The 14,933-nt window shown below is 46.5% G+C and overlaps 1 protein-coding gene across 2 annotated transcripts in view; it reads right to left on the bottom strand.

The window, feature by feature from the left end:
• LOC133139064 (chemokine-like protein TAFA-2) overlaps positions 1–14,933 on the bottom strand; it is a 117,947-nt gene that overhangs the window by 25,083 nt on the left and 77,931 nt on the right. The window contains exon 1 of one of the 2 annotated variants that reach the window (XM_061258340.1): positions 7,411–7,605. The exons of the other annotated variant lie outside the window; for it this stretch is intronic. Within the exon in view, the coding sequence (XP_061114324.1) occupies positions 7,411–7,489 (79 nt within the window). The 5' untranslated portion in view covers positions 7,490–7,605. Of the gene's footprint in view, positions 1–7,410; positions 7,606–14,933 lie in introns of those variants that run through there. 2 annotated transcript variants of the gene reach the window in all.

Genomic DNA, 14,933 nt, shown 5'->3' with positions numbered 1-14,933 from the left:
AAGCTCTGGGGGTTTTCAAGGCCAGGCTTGATACGGTGCTGGATACTAGTTTTTAGGTAAACGATTGTTCGCACTAGGTGCACTTCAGTGGTAGGACAATGGCGAGCATCTTTGGGTCGAATCGCCAGTTCTCATCGATATCTTATGTTATGCTATGTCTACTTTACGTGCTATGCCTTTGCTTTGAAATCACGCGTCTGACTGCCCCGCCAATAAAGCATCATTGAGCTGAAGTGAAAATTCAGAGAGAGAGCGAGAGAGAGAGAAAAGAATCCACTCTTGTCCTCCTCGATGCCTTGGCAGCAGATGGACACATGGGCAGCACTTTACCGTAATGGCCAATTTTGGAAAGTGCCCTCCTTTTATATTCTGTCATCTGGCGAAGCACACGCGGAGCCGTTCTTCGCCCGTTCCCCCCTCCGAGCGTACCGTTTACGAAAAAAAACGAGGAGGAAAAGGGAGAGGCCAGAGAGGACAGCGGGCCTGAACGAGCGAGGTGTGGCGTATCAAAGTGACATTTCGATCACGGTTACATTAGCCGCTCGCTTTAATGCGTCGAGCCGGCTGTTAAAACGATAGCGGGAAGAAAGGAGAAGCTAACCATCTGGGTCGTGGCGGACTGGAGTTGAGTAAACACTCCAAAACAGACTGGCGGTGGGTGGCAAACGGACGGACGAACGAAAGCTCTCCCGCGATCGCGCACTGTCAGACTGACGTATGAAAATCGAATGCTTTTCTTTCCCCCGACTAACGGATCCTTTTGATGTTCGATGTTACTGCACTTTCCTCTCGGGTCCTGAACGTACTTGTCCCTGGGTTTGATTTACCCTTCATTGTACATCGCTCTGGATAAGAGCGTCTGCTAAATGCCTGTAATGTAATGTAAATGTTAGATACCTCATCAGGCGTACTTGCTTGTTGGCTTCACGGGGCAGAGCTGAAAATCACCCGCCTCTTCAATCTGTTTGTGGAAAACTAATTTAGTATGCAAGTACGGCCCCTCCCTCAAAGAGTTGACGGTGTGATGCCTCAGTTCTGCACAGGAGCGACCTTCTGCAGAAGGAGTGCAGAGATTGGAATTTTATACCAGAAGATCTGCTAGTTTCATTTTGCTATCGATCCCGGTATGGCTTTTATAAATCAAAGAATCCTCTACAGGAAAGCACGCAAAGCTCCAATCTCACCTCTCCTGTTCTCTCCTCGGAGCGGATTGTGAGCCAACACAGACAAATAGTGTTGGGGGGGGGAGGAGGGGGTAGAGGGGGTGAGGGTAGTGGAGGGGAGAAGGAGGCCAAAACAACAACACATTCACAAAAGAAGCACATCTGGGCGAAGGTCCAGGTCCGAATTTGAAATGAAAACCGGCTGGAGAGCGGGAGAGAACGCGGGGCGAGTGCGCAGACGCTGATGAATAAGTGATGGAAAAGCTCGCCGACCTAAGCCGCTCTTGAACCGCCCGAAAGAGGCGGCGAGGCCCCTGATGCGCGTCATCGGCGGGGCTCAGCGTTGAGCGGCAGCTGCAGCTGTCCCGACGACGGCGAACATCGGGGGGGTCTGCGCGAGGTGTCCGTGCCTGAAGCAGATACTCCGCCCGCCGGGATCACGAAGGGGGGGCGGATTGGCGGAGCGCGAGCGAATCAGGAAGCGGGGAAGACGCACGCGGGCCGTCGTTTCGCGACACCTCGCTATGCCTGTCGCGAGTCAGACCGACTCGATCTTCCGCTACGGAGCGGAGATCTGCTCTGGTTGATGACAGTGCGAGGTTCACTCGGTTTTTTTGGGGGGGATGGGGGGTGGGAGGACATGTTGGGTGTGCTGAGCAAATGGTCAGCCTGTAGCCTAGTGCGAGCCGGAAGCTTGGTGGTTCCAGCCCCGGTGTGGCCACATAAGCTCTGCACAGCTGTTGGGCCCTTGAGCCAGGCCCTTAACCCCACATTGCAATAAATATGAATAAAAGCATCAGCTACAGAACATATTATTATTGTTGAAGACACCGTTATCAGCACAATAACACAAGTTTCTGCAACCAAGGAGGCCTTCTTGATCCACGATGCTGCCTCTTGAAGTAACACTATCACTGGCCCTGAGTCTCACCAGACATCACCAGCCAGTATAGATAGAAGAAAGAAAGGTTCTCCTCAGGACAATCAAGAGTGCTCCCCAATACCCGAAAATGCATCCTCCTTTCTTGCACTGGTCTTGTCATACTTGGGGAGGGGCAGGGCACATTTTTTTGAGTATCGGGATGCACTCCAGTTGTCCTGTGACACACGGCCACAAGAAGAAGCTTCAAAAACTATTCATGCAAACTGGAAAGCCGGTATGCCACATGGTGGCGGCAGTTGTTACTGCTACCCTACGAGACTCTGACGCTTCGTACGAAAGTGAAATGTGGACAAAAATGTTTCAGCCGAACAAGTTTCTTGAGAAGACAAAAACCAGAAACCAGAGAAATTTACACCCAGAAGTGTGCTTAGCATCACATGACTGAGTCACATGACACCCACTGCTAGAGAGGCTCAATCACTGAAACACGAGGGGGGGGGGGGGGTGCATGAAGCAGAAGCTTCACTGTGGCAACGGGCATTAAAAAACAATCAGTTCAAATGCCACAAGGGCCGCGGCAGTCCAGAGGAACTTGGGATAAATCTCCGAGGACCTGGGTTTAATTAGATTACATTACTCAGCAAGATTGACTCATCTGTCTGGAGACGTAAACCTGCACAGCTGAAATTAAAATTCAATTTAGGAATGTGCCAAGAAATTAGCATGCTGTAAAAAAGGCCCGCACCGTGCTGCTGCAAACTATTCTCGGGAATTACTTTTTTTTCTTTTTTTTATCCTTTTTCAATTTTTCTGAAAAATAAAAGGAGATGAAAACGCTTGTAAGCAAAATAAGACTGAAGTCGGTTCTCCGGGAGCCACTGGAGAGTGCCACCTTGTAATAACCTCATCATTGTCGTACATCTTGTACTGCTTCCAAGCTTCCTCGCAATAAATAAAGAGAATAAACAACAAAACAGGGGCTGTAATGACTCTAAATTACCGTCAATATTATTCCAGCAAAGTTATAATTTGTGGAGCAATTTGAATTTCTCAAAAGGCTTGAAGAGAGGGAATACATTGGAGCCTCTTTTGTGCGCGCCTGTGTTTGCCACACAATGAAATGTATTCTTGAATTTCTACAGCTTAACCAACCATTTCTACAGCTCCCAAAATTGAATGAGTTTGGTTTAATAACATAATGCTAGAGCCTCTTTTCCTATTTTTCCATAATGCTCTGAGAGTGACAATCCGCATTATAACAGACAGCTTTTTAAAACTCTCTATCTGGGGACACGGAGACCTGGTGTCAGGCAGCGAGGCAGCCAGAGTTAAATTATTAACGCTGGATCCGTCACGTGGCGGACGATATGTCTGCCTCCAAACAAAAACAAACAGGCGGGTCAAAGCCGGGGCCTGGGCAGCCAGGACAGGCCGTCCATGTAAATAAGAGTTTGTTGTTAAATAAATTAGCCAGGTGAAATAAAGGTTAAATAAACAAAGGACTCTGAGAGACGTGTGTAATCGACGGTACGTTTTTTTGTCTGCTTTCCCTCCTCCTCTCTCCTCAGTTTTGCGAGCCCGGCCGGAGACGGCGTTTTGGGGCGGGCGGTGGAAACAGATGGCCGGGCTCGACAGGTCCCAGGCGCGCAGGCCCGCTGAGTAGATGGACTCCTCGCCGGCGCAATACATCTCCCGGCTCCTGCACGGGGGCCACTATTGATTGATCAATTATAGGCCCTTGAGGAGGCCTAGCACCCCTTATAAGTTAATGGTCTCCAAAGTTATTAAGTCCTGAAGCGGTGGCGCAGCTAAAGAAAAAAAAAAAATAGGGGAAAAATCTCAAGCTGTCTGGGAAACTAAAGGCCCTCTGTCATCGTTTGATTCCCATCCCGCGGACACACATCACTTGTAAATGGAAGTGGAGGAAAACATTATTAGCCCGGCTGTAAGTGCCAGGGAATATATTAGGGGGATGCGTTGGCTGCTCTTGAGGGGGGGTTGGGGTGGGGGGGGGGGTATCAATAACCCCTGACAGCCTCGTTGAGTGTCCTCCGCGGAAATCTGTTCCCGGCTCACACCCCAAAACCCCTGGGGCGGGGGCGGCCCTGCTCAGGTGGAGATCCGTCGCGACGTGACGTAAGCCCCTTCTTTCTCTCCCGGCGACATTGTAAAGAGCGAATAAAACAATAACACAAATTTGTCAGCAAAAAAGAAAAAAAAAACCCTGCCAACAATAAGTGGCTGCATTTACACGGAATGTGTGTGTTTTCTGGAAGCATCCGGCTCCTGAAAAGGGTATTGGTTATTTCTGAATCTCACCAGGGACCACTTTCCCCCCACCCACCCTCTCGCCGTTGGTATTACGGCATTTTACAGGTAAACGGCTGCCTCCGCTTGAACAATACCCCCGACCGGCAGTCTGGCAGCGAGGGCTGTGATACTCCCGTTCCTCCGCTCTGCCGTTCCCCGGCGACTCGCTTCCCCGAGCCAGACAGAGGGGCAGGAGCCACCGCTATCCTTTTTCAATAGCTGACAGGAACGCGGTGGGACGCACCGGGTGGGACGGGGTTTACGTTGCATTTTCGAGATGACGATCCTCGCCGGGCGAAATCGCGGAAAGAACACAAATGTCGCGGAAGCGCCTTCGTGCCCGCCGAACGCCCAGCTGTTCTGGGATCAGCTGACCGCGGCGAGAGGCCAGGCAGGAACGCGCGGCGTGGCGACTGCGTCTGATCCTGAGTCGACCTCTCCGCGGCCTCCCCGCCGCCGATCGGCTCTGCCGCCCCGCGAGCCCGTAAAGGTTTAATGCAGATGAGATGGGGAATTACCTCGCCCTATATAAACCCGGCCTGGGATTACCTGGTGTCGCAGAGCGACCGCGACGCTACCGTCTGCGCTAAAACCGCCGCTTCTCCCTCCTCCCACCACTTTATATCAGGCCAGAACATTACCGGTATAAATTCTTAATAACCAGCAATATATTAACAGAATATTACCAGAGAACCATTAACCGGGGAATGATTGACCTCTGCTCGTGATTGATTGCGTGTTCTTGGTAAAAAAAGAAAAGAAAAAAAAAAGGAGATTGTCTGAGGCGAAACCGCTTGCTTAATTCATAATTCAGCTTGCTTTGATTGTCAGTTGTGTTGCTGGTGACTCGAGGTGACTTTCAATTGAGGGCATGGATTTGCCGATAGTCTCCAGTGTACAAAATGTCCCCCTGTTCTCCCTCTGCCTTTCTCTATGGCCCCAGGGTTTGCGAAATGTGTACAAACCAATGAAATGGCTTTTCTGAGCTCGCCCCTGTAAAAGGTAGAACATGCCCTTCTCTTTAGCTTAGCGTCTGGCTTTTTCTGTTGTTTATTTCCCCTCTCGTCCCATCCTTAAACATCGCTCCCTCCTGCTACAAAGCGTGCCTTAAACATCGCTCCCTTCTGCTACAAAGCGTGCCTTAAACATCGCTCCCTCCTGCTACAAAGCGTGCCTTAAACATCGCTCCCTCCTGCTACAAAGCGTGCCTTAAACATCGCTCCCTCCTGCTACAAAGCGTGCCTTAAACATCGCTCCCTCCCGCTACAAAGCGTGCCTTAAACATCGCTCCCTCCTCCTACAAAGCGTGCCTTAAACATCGCTCCCTCCCGCTACAAAGCGTGCCTTAAACATCGCTCCCTCCCGCTACAAAGCGTGCCTTAAACATCGCTCCCTCCTGCTACAAAGCGTGCCTTAAACATCGCTCCCTCCCGCTACAAAGCGTGCCTTAAACATCGCTCCCTCCTCCTACAAGGCGTGCCTTAAACATCGCTCCCTCCCGCTACAAAGCGTGCCTTAAACATCGCTCCCTCCCACTACAAAGCGTGCCTTAAACATCGCTCCCTCCTGCTACAAAGCGTTCCGTGTCACGGAAGTCGGAAGTGCGATTGATTCGCCACGTTTTCAGACCTTGTATTTGGCTTTATTCAGCCGATACTCGTCCTCTGGAGGGTAACCTATGAGACGCACTTCAGACTCGGAGTGGCAGCGGGTGCTTCTGTCGATGCGGGCTTCGTTCCCTTTTAATTCTTTTCCCACCGTCGGCGGGATAAGGAGGAGTGCTCGTAAAACGTCTGCCAGGATTTATATCACTTGGGCTGGAGCTTTATGCATGAGATGTTCCATAGGACACTTATTAAAGCGACTGTCTTGTTTATGATTCAGTGCCCTCAATCAGCGGCGATAATGGCACAATTTAGGAAAGAGATTTAAGTAATCCTAAAACAGTTTCTGCCATTATTTGCACTGGGCTATTCTATTTAATCCCCCCCAAGGTTTAACTTTGGGTTGAAATGATACTGGCATAATACTGTGTATTGATCCATTATACCAATAACTAATTATTTTAATTGATTTAATTGAAAAAATTCCCTCTTGATTTATTACTTGGTTTATTAAATGTAATAAAATCACTTATCGTATTTGAAGTGCAATACAATTGCTTATTTGTTGTAATTTCTGGTCATTTTTTGGTCATTTGTAATTTCCTAAGATATTGTATGTTATTGGATGAATGTCTAGTTTGTGTCAAACATAGTTGCTGTGGGTAAAACATGAAAAGAACAGGTTGAGATTACCAGTTTCAATTGCAGTGGACCAAATTAGCTATTGTATGCTACCCTATATACTTATACAACATACAAATATGTTGGATTTAAATGTTGTTATATTTAATGAAACCACTCGCTTTTACTCAAGTTTCCAATATATGGATTTAATTAGATGAATGAAAATACGCTAATCTAAAGAAAATCTTTTTTGACTGTATAAATTAATGAATAGAAATTGAACCACAAATTAGGTACTTTATGCTACCCTATATACTTACATAACATACAAATATGTTGGATTTAAGTGATGTGGTAATATTTAATGAAACCACTCGCTTTTAGATGGAGTTGCCAATATACAGATTTAATTAGATGAATGAAATAACACTAATCTAAAGAATAATTTATTTGACTGTATAAATTATTTCATAGAAATTTAACCGCGTAAACAACTGTGGGTTCTTTAAAGCCGGTTCCTAAATACTGTAGATTGTTGAGTTCCGAATTCACCCCTGCAAGGCAGGGTGCTCTTGGACCGCTGTGGCGGGATCTGTGTTGAAAAGCAGCTCGTCTTGCTGTTGTGCCGCCAAATCGAATCTGATTTGCGTTCGTGACAGGGCAGACGTTCCGGGGCCTGTTGGTGTCACCCAGCTTTAGTCTAACATTGCTTGGGAATCAAAACGCATTAAAAATGCGTGAGGGGATTGGAAAGACAAACCGCCGTGCAGCAAACCGGAAGCAACGATAAGCCAGGCGCCTCCAAACGTTAAAAAGGACGACTCACCACCCCCAAAGCCAGCGTCCGGGGTCCACCCTAGATTTGAGGAGACTCCGAGAACATCTTCATGAATCACTCGTGACATGCAGTTGGGATCAGTGACCAATTTGGAAGGTGACACACTTTAGCACGGCCTCAGCGGAGGGTGTCCCATTAACCAGGGGACGCTTCGCTAACTTCAAACGGGTTTTAATTGGCCGGTTAGGGCTGACTCTCCGTACAGTCCAATTACCGCGACGCTGTCAGCACTTTTCCGCTAATTGTATTCATCAGTGCAAATCATTACGGGGCCCCTCCGATCTTAATGAAAATTAAAACCCAATGTTTCTTTGAATTGCAGGATAGCTGGAGGTAACTCACAATGCAGAGAGGAATAATGGGTTTACATTTTAACCCTAATTAGTCTCCCAAGTCTTGCTCGGAGATGGATGGAGATATCGGGAGTAATGAAAGGCGGCAGGTCTTTTCTTTTTTCCTTTTCCTCGGCGACGGAACGCAGAGGTGGAGATGACAGCGAAGGTTGCTGACGGCGACATGAATCTGGAGTGTGCGCATGCAGGTTGAGCTCCCGCTCCGCGTGAGGTGGGAGAGTGCCGGCGTGATGCAGCCGGCTGCCGCTACGCTAATTTCACGTGGGGCTCATTCCAATCGCGTTCTTTCCTCCTCTTTTTTACTTCCCTTCCTCCTGACCCGGAAATCGATCGAGGTCCGCCATGATTAAGGACATTCCGACCCGTTAAATTGTTCCATGTTACGAGCTAGAAGTAGAAGTTAGGAACTCCCGATCTTTCCTTTGCCGGAAATATTTTTTCGTCTGTAACTGACGTGGCTTCAAACTGGCGTTTGAAGGAGCAAGGGCATTCCGTTTGCCTAATTCACATCTTCTTGATTTTCCCAGTCTTCAGTTATTTTTCTTGCCGCTTTTTCTAGCCTCTCCCGACGGGTGGAGAAAAAGAGCAAGAAAAAGAAAAAAGAGGAGAAAAATAAGCGAATGGTCCTATTTCCTTCCCTTGGCCAGGTAGGCTACACCTACTGTATGTAAATTCAATATAACTGACATTTTTATAAACATTTAAAACATTTAGAGAGGGTGATATACCTTCGCATTTCTCATTTCGGTTAGAGTTTGCGAACAAGGCGGTTAGCTGTAAGGGAGGCTTAAATATGCTAATACTCTGTCAGGACCCAACTTCTGTGTACCATATTGTAGTTTGCAATGAGCAAATGGTGTCAGATGAGGTAAGGATTTCTCTGAGAGTGATCCCTCAGGAAATGCGTACGATAAACTCTACAGAGCAAGCGGATGAGATGTCGCTGTTTTTGACCTGATGCCCTTCTGTGGCGACACGTGTAATTTGCCCCCTTTTGAGCGGAACGGCAGGAGGAGACAGTGATTGGGGATCGGATATTTGCCGTTTAATACAAGCCTCGGTGAGCATTTAACGTTAAAGTCGGATTAGTTAGGAAAAGCGGATTACCGTTCTTCAAGCAGTCGTGTTTTATTTAACTTAAAATGGAAAAAAACAGCTACCCCCCCCCAACCCGAAACAAAACCTTTTAAGCATATTTCCATACCACACAGAAATGGATCGCTGTAGCGATTTGGCAGCAATTGTACGCGCATTATTTTTAACGCTGATCCCATATGGTTTACCTGGCAACCTGGGAATAGTGGGTCTGGCAGGCTTATTGCGAACGCCGTCAGCAGCTGTGCCAAGGTCAAGGGATAGAACTTCTGAGCACTGCCGTAATCCGCCGAGCCGATCAAACTTCTCGCCCTCAAACATATGCTCCGAACGTTCCCCACTTTGTGTCGTATTTATTTCAGAGGAGGGTGGAACAAAAAAAGAGAGAATACAGTCGGATGTGGGTATCTGTGAGATCATCGGTGTGTCAGCTGTGAAATTAGTAGATTAATAAAGAGAAGACTGTGTGTGTGTATGTGTGTGTGTGTGAGGGGGGGGGGGGGGGGGGGTTTGCAGAGGCAGCACATTACATGATAATTTCCCCGCTCTATTGCGGGAACCACGGCAACACGCATTAATTACGCTATATCGTCAGACTCAGACGCAGCTCGTCCATCACTTATGATGTGGTTGTCTTGTTCTTAACCGCCGCAATGTCAAGATAAACAATCCAATTAAATTTAAATATGGAGGAATTCGTTTGTGAAGCTCCGGGCCCTGCAGACGGGAATAAGCACATCGTGAAGGCCTGTAAAATGGGCGATTTATACAGCCCGGTTTCTGTTTGCAGTGAGCCAGTCACTGCATCATTTTCAAACGCCATATTTGTTGCCGCTGGAACGGAACAGCATTAGTCTTGCACTCAATCAACATTTGTACACAGCGTTGGCCTGAAGCCTATTCAATCAACATTGGACCTTAACTTTGTCTTACAAGTAAAGGCAAGTTCTACACTTTTCACTTGTTTTACTTGTTAGTTTGTTTTTTTCAGTTCTGTATGATTTTGATTGGACAAGACAGTTTACTGTGTGTGATGAATGATATTTCAGATACTTACAGAAGTTTTTGATGATCTGCTGGCTTTACAACAGTTGGTAGTGGGCCACTTGTGGGTTTGTGGTTTAAAGCAAGAAAATATACCTTGCTTACTTCTAAAAGCAACATCCTTGTACAGTGAGATTATGTTTTCAGAGGTTGTACGTGTGTTACCATATTACCAGATGCTTTTTTTTTTATTGACCAATTAGAAGTATGGACACAATATAAAAACATATATGTTAAATATAATTGTGGACGAACACTATAAAATTATTGTGTCCATGTATACATCCTCTGGAAACATAACATAAGCCTTGGTGAGCAAACATAAGACTGTACAAGCAGCATTTGGAGTTATTTGAAATAATTAATTTATTCATTTTTAATGTAAATTTTTGCTTAAACTGTGAATTTCCCTTTAGATTGTAAAGTCAGCAGGTCAGAAACTTCTGTATAAAAATATCCTTCTGAAATATCCTTCATCTATAAATATCCATTTACATTTACTTGCTTTCGTAAAAAATTTTGGCGACTTCCAATGCCAAACACAACCGAAGCTTGTGAAAATAAAGAATCATATTTCCTCTATTTAATTTGAGGCAAAGCTAAGGACATATTTTTGATTAAATCTAAATCGAGCTCTTCGCAGGACGCAACTGTATCACGCTTGAAAAACAAAAAGAACGTTCCGGAAACAAACACCAGGCGCGCAGGGGAAACTGAAACCTGGCAGGGGGGCGTGGCCTTTTTACCTCACTGACCTTCAGCCCACCATGGCGAGCGCTCAGAACCTGTGTGTTTTTGTGCAGTGCCTGCAACACCCTCCCCTGTGACTGGCCAAGCCACTAACATTCCTCAGCTGCGAGAAACCTGACCTCTGACCTCGCGGGAGCGAACGGCTCACAGAGGCCTTCTGCCTAGTGGCTAAGGTACATGACTGGTACCTGGAAGGTTGGTGGTTCAAGCCCCGGTGTAGCCACAATAAAATCCACACAGCCGTTGGGCCCTTGAGCAAGGCCCGTAACCCCAACATTGCTCCAGGAGGGACTGTCCCCTGCTTAGTCTAATCAACTAAGTCGCTTTGGATAAATCAATTAAATCAATTTTATTTAGAGTCCAGACCCGCTTCGGCCAGAACCTAAGCCTGTCCCCAACAGGTGACATGAAAAGTGTGTGAAGGGCAGGTGTATGTGGGCCTCCATTTTGGAGCGTGATGGGGCTGGTGATGGAAGCTGGGGGTGTGACAAGACGCACGCCAACCGGGTCCTTGAGCTCCGAGAGAAGGGAACTCATCAAAACCGGCTGACATTTTGATAGCTTTCCAATCCTAACCGCTGTTATTCCGCGCCCGGGCATCGGAGACGGAACCTTTGTGACACCCGCTCGTCGGAAGGCTCCGGAAAAAGGCTTTTGTTTTCCCGCCCGTCTCTCTCCCCGCTGCTCATCTTGTCATCCACCTGCTCGCCAAATGTCACGGCACCAATCGGTCAGCGCATCGAGACCCCTCACCGGGGAGCGGCCTCTATCTGCATCCGTGATGTCTCTGGGGTAATATGCGGGTCGCAGCTTTCGAACGCTTTTCTGACGGACTGGCTCTCTCTCCGCCTCACCCCCCTCCCTGCCCCAACACACACACACACACACACTCACTCACCGCCCCGTCCCCCTCTCTCACCCGCCCAGAGCCCTCCGGTGTCAGTGAATAGCAGGCAGAACATCCACAGCAGCCTCCCAAAGCGGGCACTGAAGGGCAAACCCCAAACGCGACCAGAAGTTACCGGATGAGAACGTTCTGGAAGACACCAGTCGAAACGTCAGCATTGTAGTTATCACTCTGCATAATAGATACTGTAAAGTTGCAGATATTTGGGTGGTGGCTCTTTTCTGTGGGACCAATCTCCGGCATCGTGCAGAGATAGCTCAGAGGGAAGTGGTTTGTCGCCTTTCCTTTCCAAACTGGATCAAATTTAGGCCCTGGTCTGCAGCCTCCTCAGCCAATTGCCGACTTACACACCGAGCCACGAAACACAGCAGAAACCCCTTACGGTCTGCCCCCTGGTGGCACACAGCCAGTACTGCGGCTGGGCTTGGGACCTGACAGCGGCTGATGTTGTCGTTGAGCTGTTGATTAAGTTTCACGGGAACAGAAAGCAATGAAGAGTACGGGCAGACGAACGCAGCGAAGGAGAAAAACTAATATGGGTTGTTATCTTTTTTTCTTTCTTTTTTTACTTGCCTTGCAGAAATCTCCACTGAGAGAATTGATTGAAATCCTTAAGAAGAAAAAGGAGAGAGAAAAAAAAACATTGCGATGGCTCAGGAATGGAAAAAGTGGCTGACGCGATGGAAAGGTAAATTATGGCCACAGGTGAAAGTGATTTGTTCATTTAATGCGGCCCCAAATGTTGTGGGTGCTGATGTGCCCTTTATTTTCCCTTCCTATTTTGTGCACTTTTCAAGCTTGGGATTGGCCCGCCCCTCATTCATAAACGAGTATCCCGACTTAATTTTGAAGGAAAACGTCTATGTAAATCCCTGCCACCCAAAAGAATCGAACGGATGTGAAAAACAGATTATTTACCCTTGTTATGATGCACTGCGCTGAGATGAATTTGTGCTAGATGGGCTGCCATTTGCTAATGATTGGCTCTAATGAATCCAACAAGAAGATACTGATGAGCTTACTGCATAAATACAAAAGTAGAATTGCTCAATTTTTTTTTGCCAATTAGCAATGATCATTACTCAGTGAAAGATCAGCATTAAATAAGGGCCATGATAGATGTTTGGTGGAGTCGATGCTTTTCTCAATGAGTATCTCAGAAACGGCTGACCTCCTGGGATTTTCACGGACAACAGTCCCTAGAGTTTGTAGAGAATGGTGCGAAAAACAAAAAAACAACCAGTGAGCAGCAGTTCTGCAGGCAAAAACGCCTTGTTAGTGAGAGAGGTCAGAGGAGAAGGGCGAGACTGGTTGAAGCTGACAGGAAGGTTACAGTAATGCAAATAAGCACACATTACAGCAGTGGTATGCAGAAGAGCATCTCTGAACACAACGTGTCAAACCTCTAAGTGAATAGGCTACAGCAGCAGGAGACCAATTAGTCTAAAAAAATAAGTCTAATAAATACCTAATAAAGTGTTCACTGAGTGTACGTCTGTGGCGTGTATGTATACTTTATTCCATTTTTTAAATTTATAATGGGATGCTTTTTGTTCCTAGAATAAATATGAGACAATAAATGAATTGGGTGCCCTTCCTCCATGTTGTTAAGTGCCTAAAAAAGAGCAAACATTTACATATCAAAGCGCCTCAGAGCATGTGCATATACATGGCGCCTATATACTTGCATAGCAATGTTGCATTTCAAAAGGTTATGGTATGCAAAGGACCCTGACCGAGCTTAACTTGATCATATAACACGCACAACAGCAGTGCTGGGAAATGAATAAAATATGAAATAAAGTGACATTTATGTGTTCTGAGAGAGAGAGACCGCGACTAGGCCAACATACACGCTGGCTTCACAGAAACACAGGAAACGCGCAGGTGTGGTCTGCGTGATTTTTTTATTATTATTTCCTACAGAAATGCAATTACTTGCATGTTTGGAGTCTATTTTCCACACGGACCTCCCTCCAGGGGACAAGCTTGGATGTAAAGCCAGCGACTGCAGAAGTGCTAGAGGGGAAACATGAGGGCGGGAGGGGGATTTCACGCGATAACTTTTCATTCTCAATCGCTCTCCCTGCCATATGGTTCTTCGTTGGACTTCGTTCGAAAGCGCGATCCGAACCGCCGTGGGAGTGGCGGGTTGCGTTTTTCGGGAGGGGAGATCGGCTGTCGCGTTTGCAGGTGACCGGATCGGGGGGAGAAAAAAAGCCGGCTTTGGCCTCTGGCGCAAAGCCGCCTTTGACCCAGATGCACATACGTCCCTGCAGGTTACTGACACGTGCAGTACGCACGCTGGGCCGGCATGCGGCTTCTCATTTTCTGATGAGTATAATGAATTAATGAATATGAAAGAATAGTTTAAGGAACAAACTTAACAAAGTGGGTGAATATATGACAGACAAAACGTCAGCATGCATGTTTGCACCAGTCCATTTCACACAATCAATGACTGAAAAATGAATAGGCTGAATCCAAACGGCCAATCCTAAACAATCCATAAATGAATAAACCATACATAATGCGTGGTGCACCCTGGCCAAATCAGGTAGCAAATAGGAGGCATACAGTAAGAGCCATTCACTCTCAGAAATAAAGTCACAGTGGAGGTATATTTTAGTTCTTCTGGATCAAATTTAGCATACACTTGTGCTGTGCTATTTACATTCTCATTTGTGGCATTTTCATTCTAATTATGCTCACCGCACACAATCATATCATAAATGACAAGAGTGCTTTTTTAATGCAGTGAAATACATTTTCTGTTGTCTAGTCCAGGGCAAAACCTTTTAAATATGAAAGTCTGAAACTATTTTGCAATATGCTGTGAGGCCTCGGTATTTATTTATTCAGAAGACACGAGAGACTCCCATCGTGTAATTTTCCACAAATGGCCACTTCACCTCCCTTCTATCCCCTGGTAAAATGGGACTATAATGGTCAAAAGCAGGAGATTTATCTTAATGTCTTATGCCTTTCTCATCTCATTTAGCCATCGCCATATAGACAGTACAAGCGATTCCTCGGGACAAAACTGAAGTAAATGAAGCCTTTCCAGTTCATCATCATGATTCTTTTCATACCGATAACTACCGGAGTGTGTATTTTTGCATAAAGTAATCTTGATGTATTTTTCTGTTTCTTTTTTTTTTTTGTTACAGGTCTGAAATCAATTCCTCCTTCTGGAGATAGTGAACCCTGCCTGACTTTAATTAACTTAAGCCTTGTTTACTCTGAAACGGCACCAAAAAGTCATTCATAGTCAATCAAATTATGTTGTACTTTCTCGAAATGAAAATTGCATTAGCAGAATTCGTCAACAGACTCCGGAAACTGCATGAAACACAGCCTGA

Source organism: Conger conger, chromosome 10, assembly GCF_963514075.1.
Source record: "Conger conger chromosome 10, fConCon1.1, whole genome shotgun sequence".
Taxonomy (NCBI): Eukaryota; Metazoa; Chordata; class Actinopteri; order Anguilliformes; family Congridae; genus Conger; species Conger conger.
Note: the sequence above shows the minus strand (reverse complement) of the source record. Positions and strands in the feature narration are given on the sequence as shown.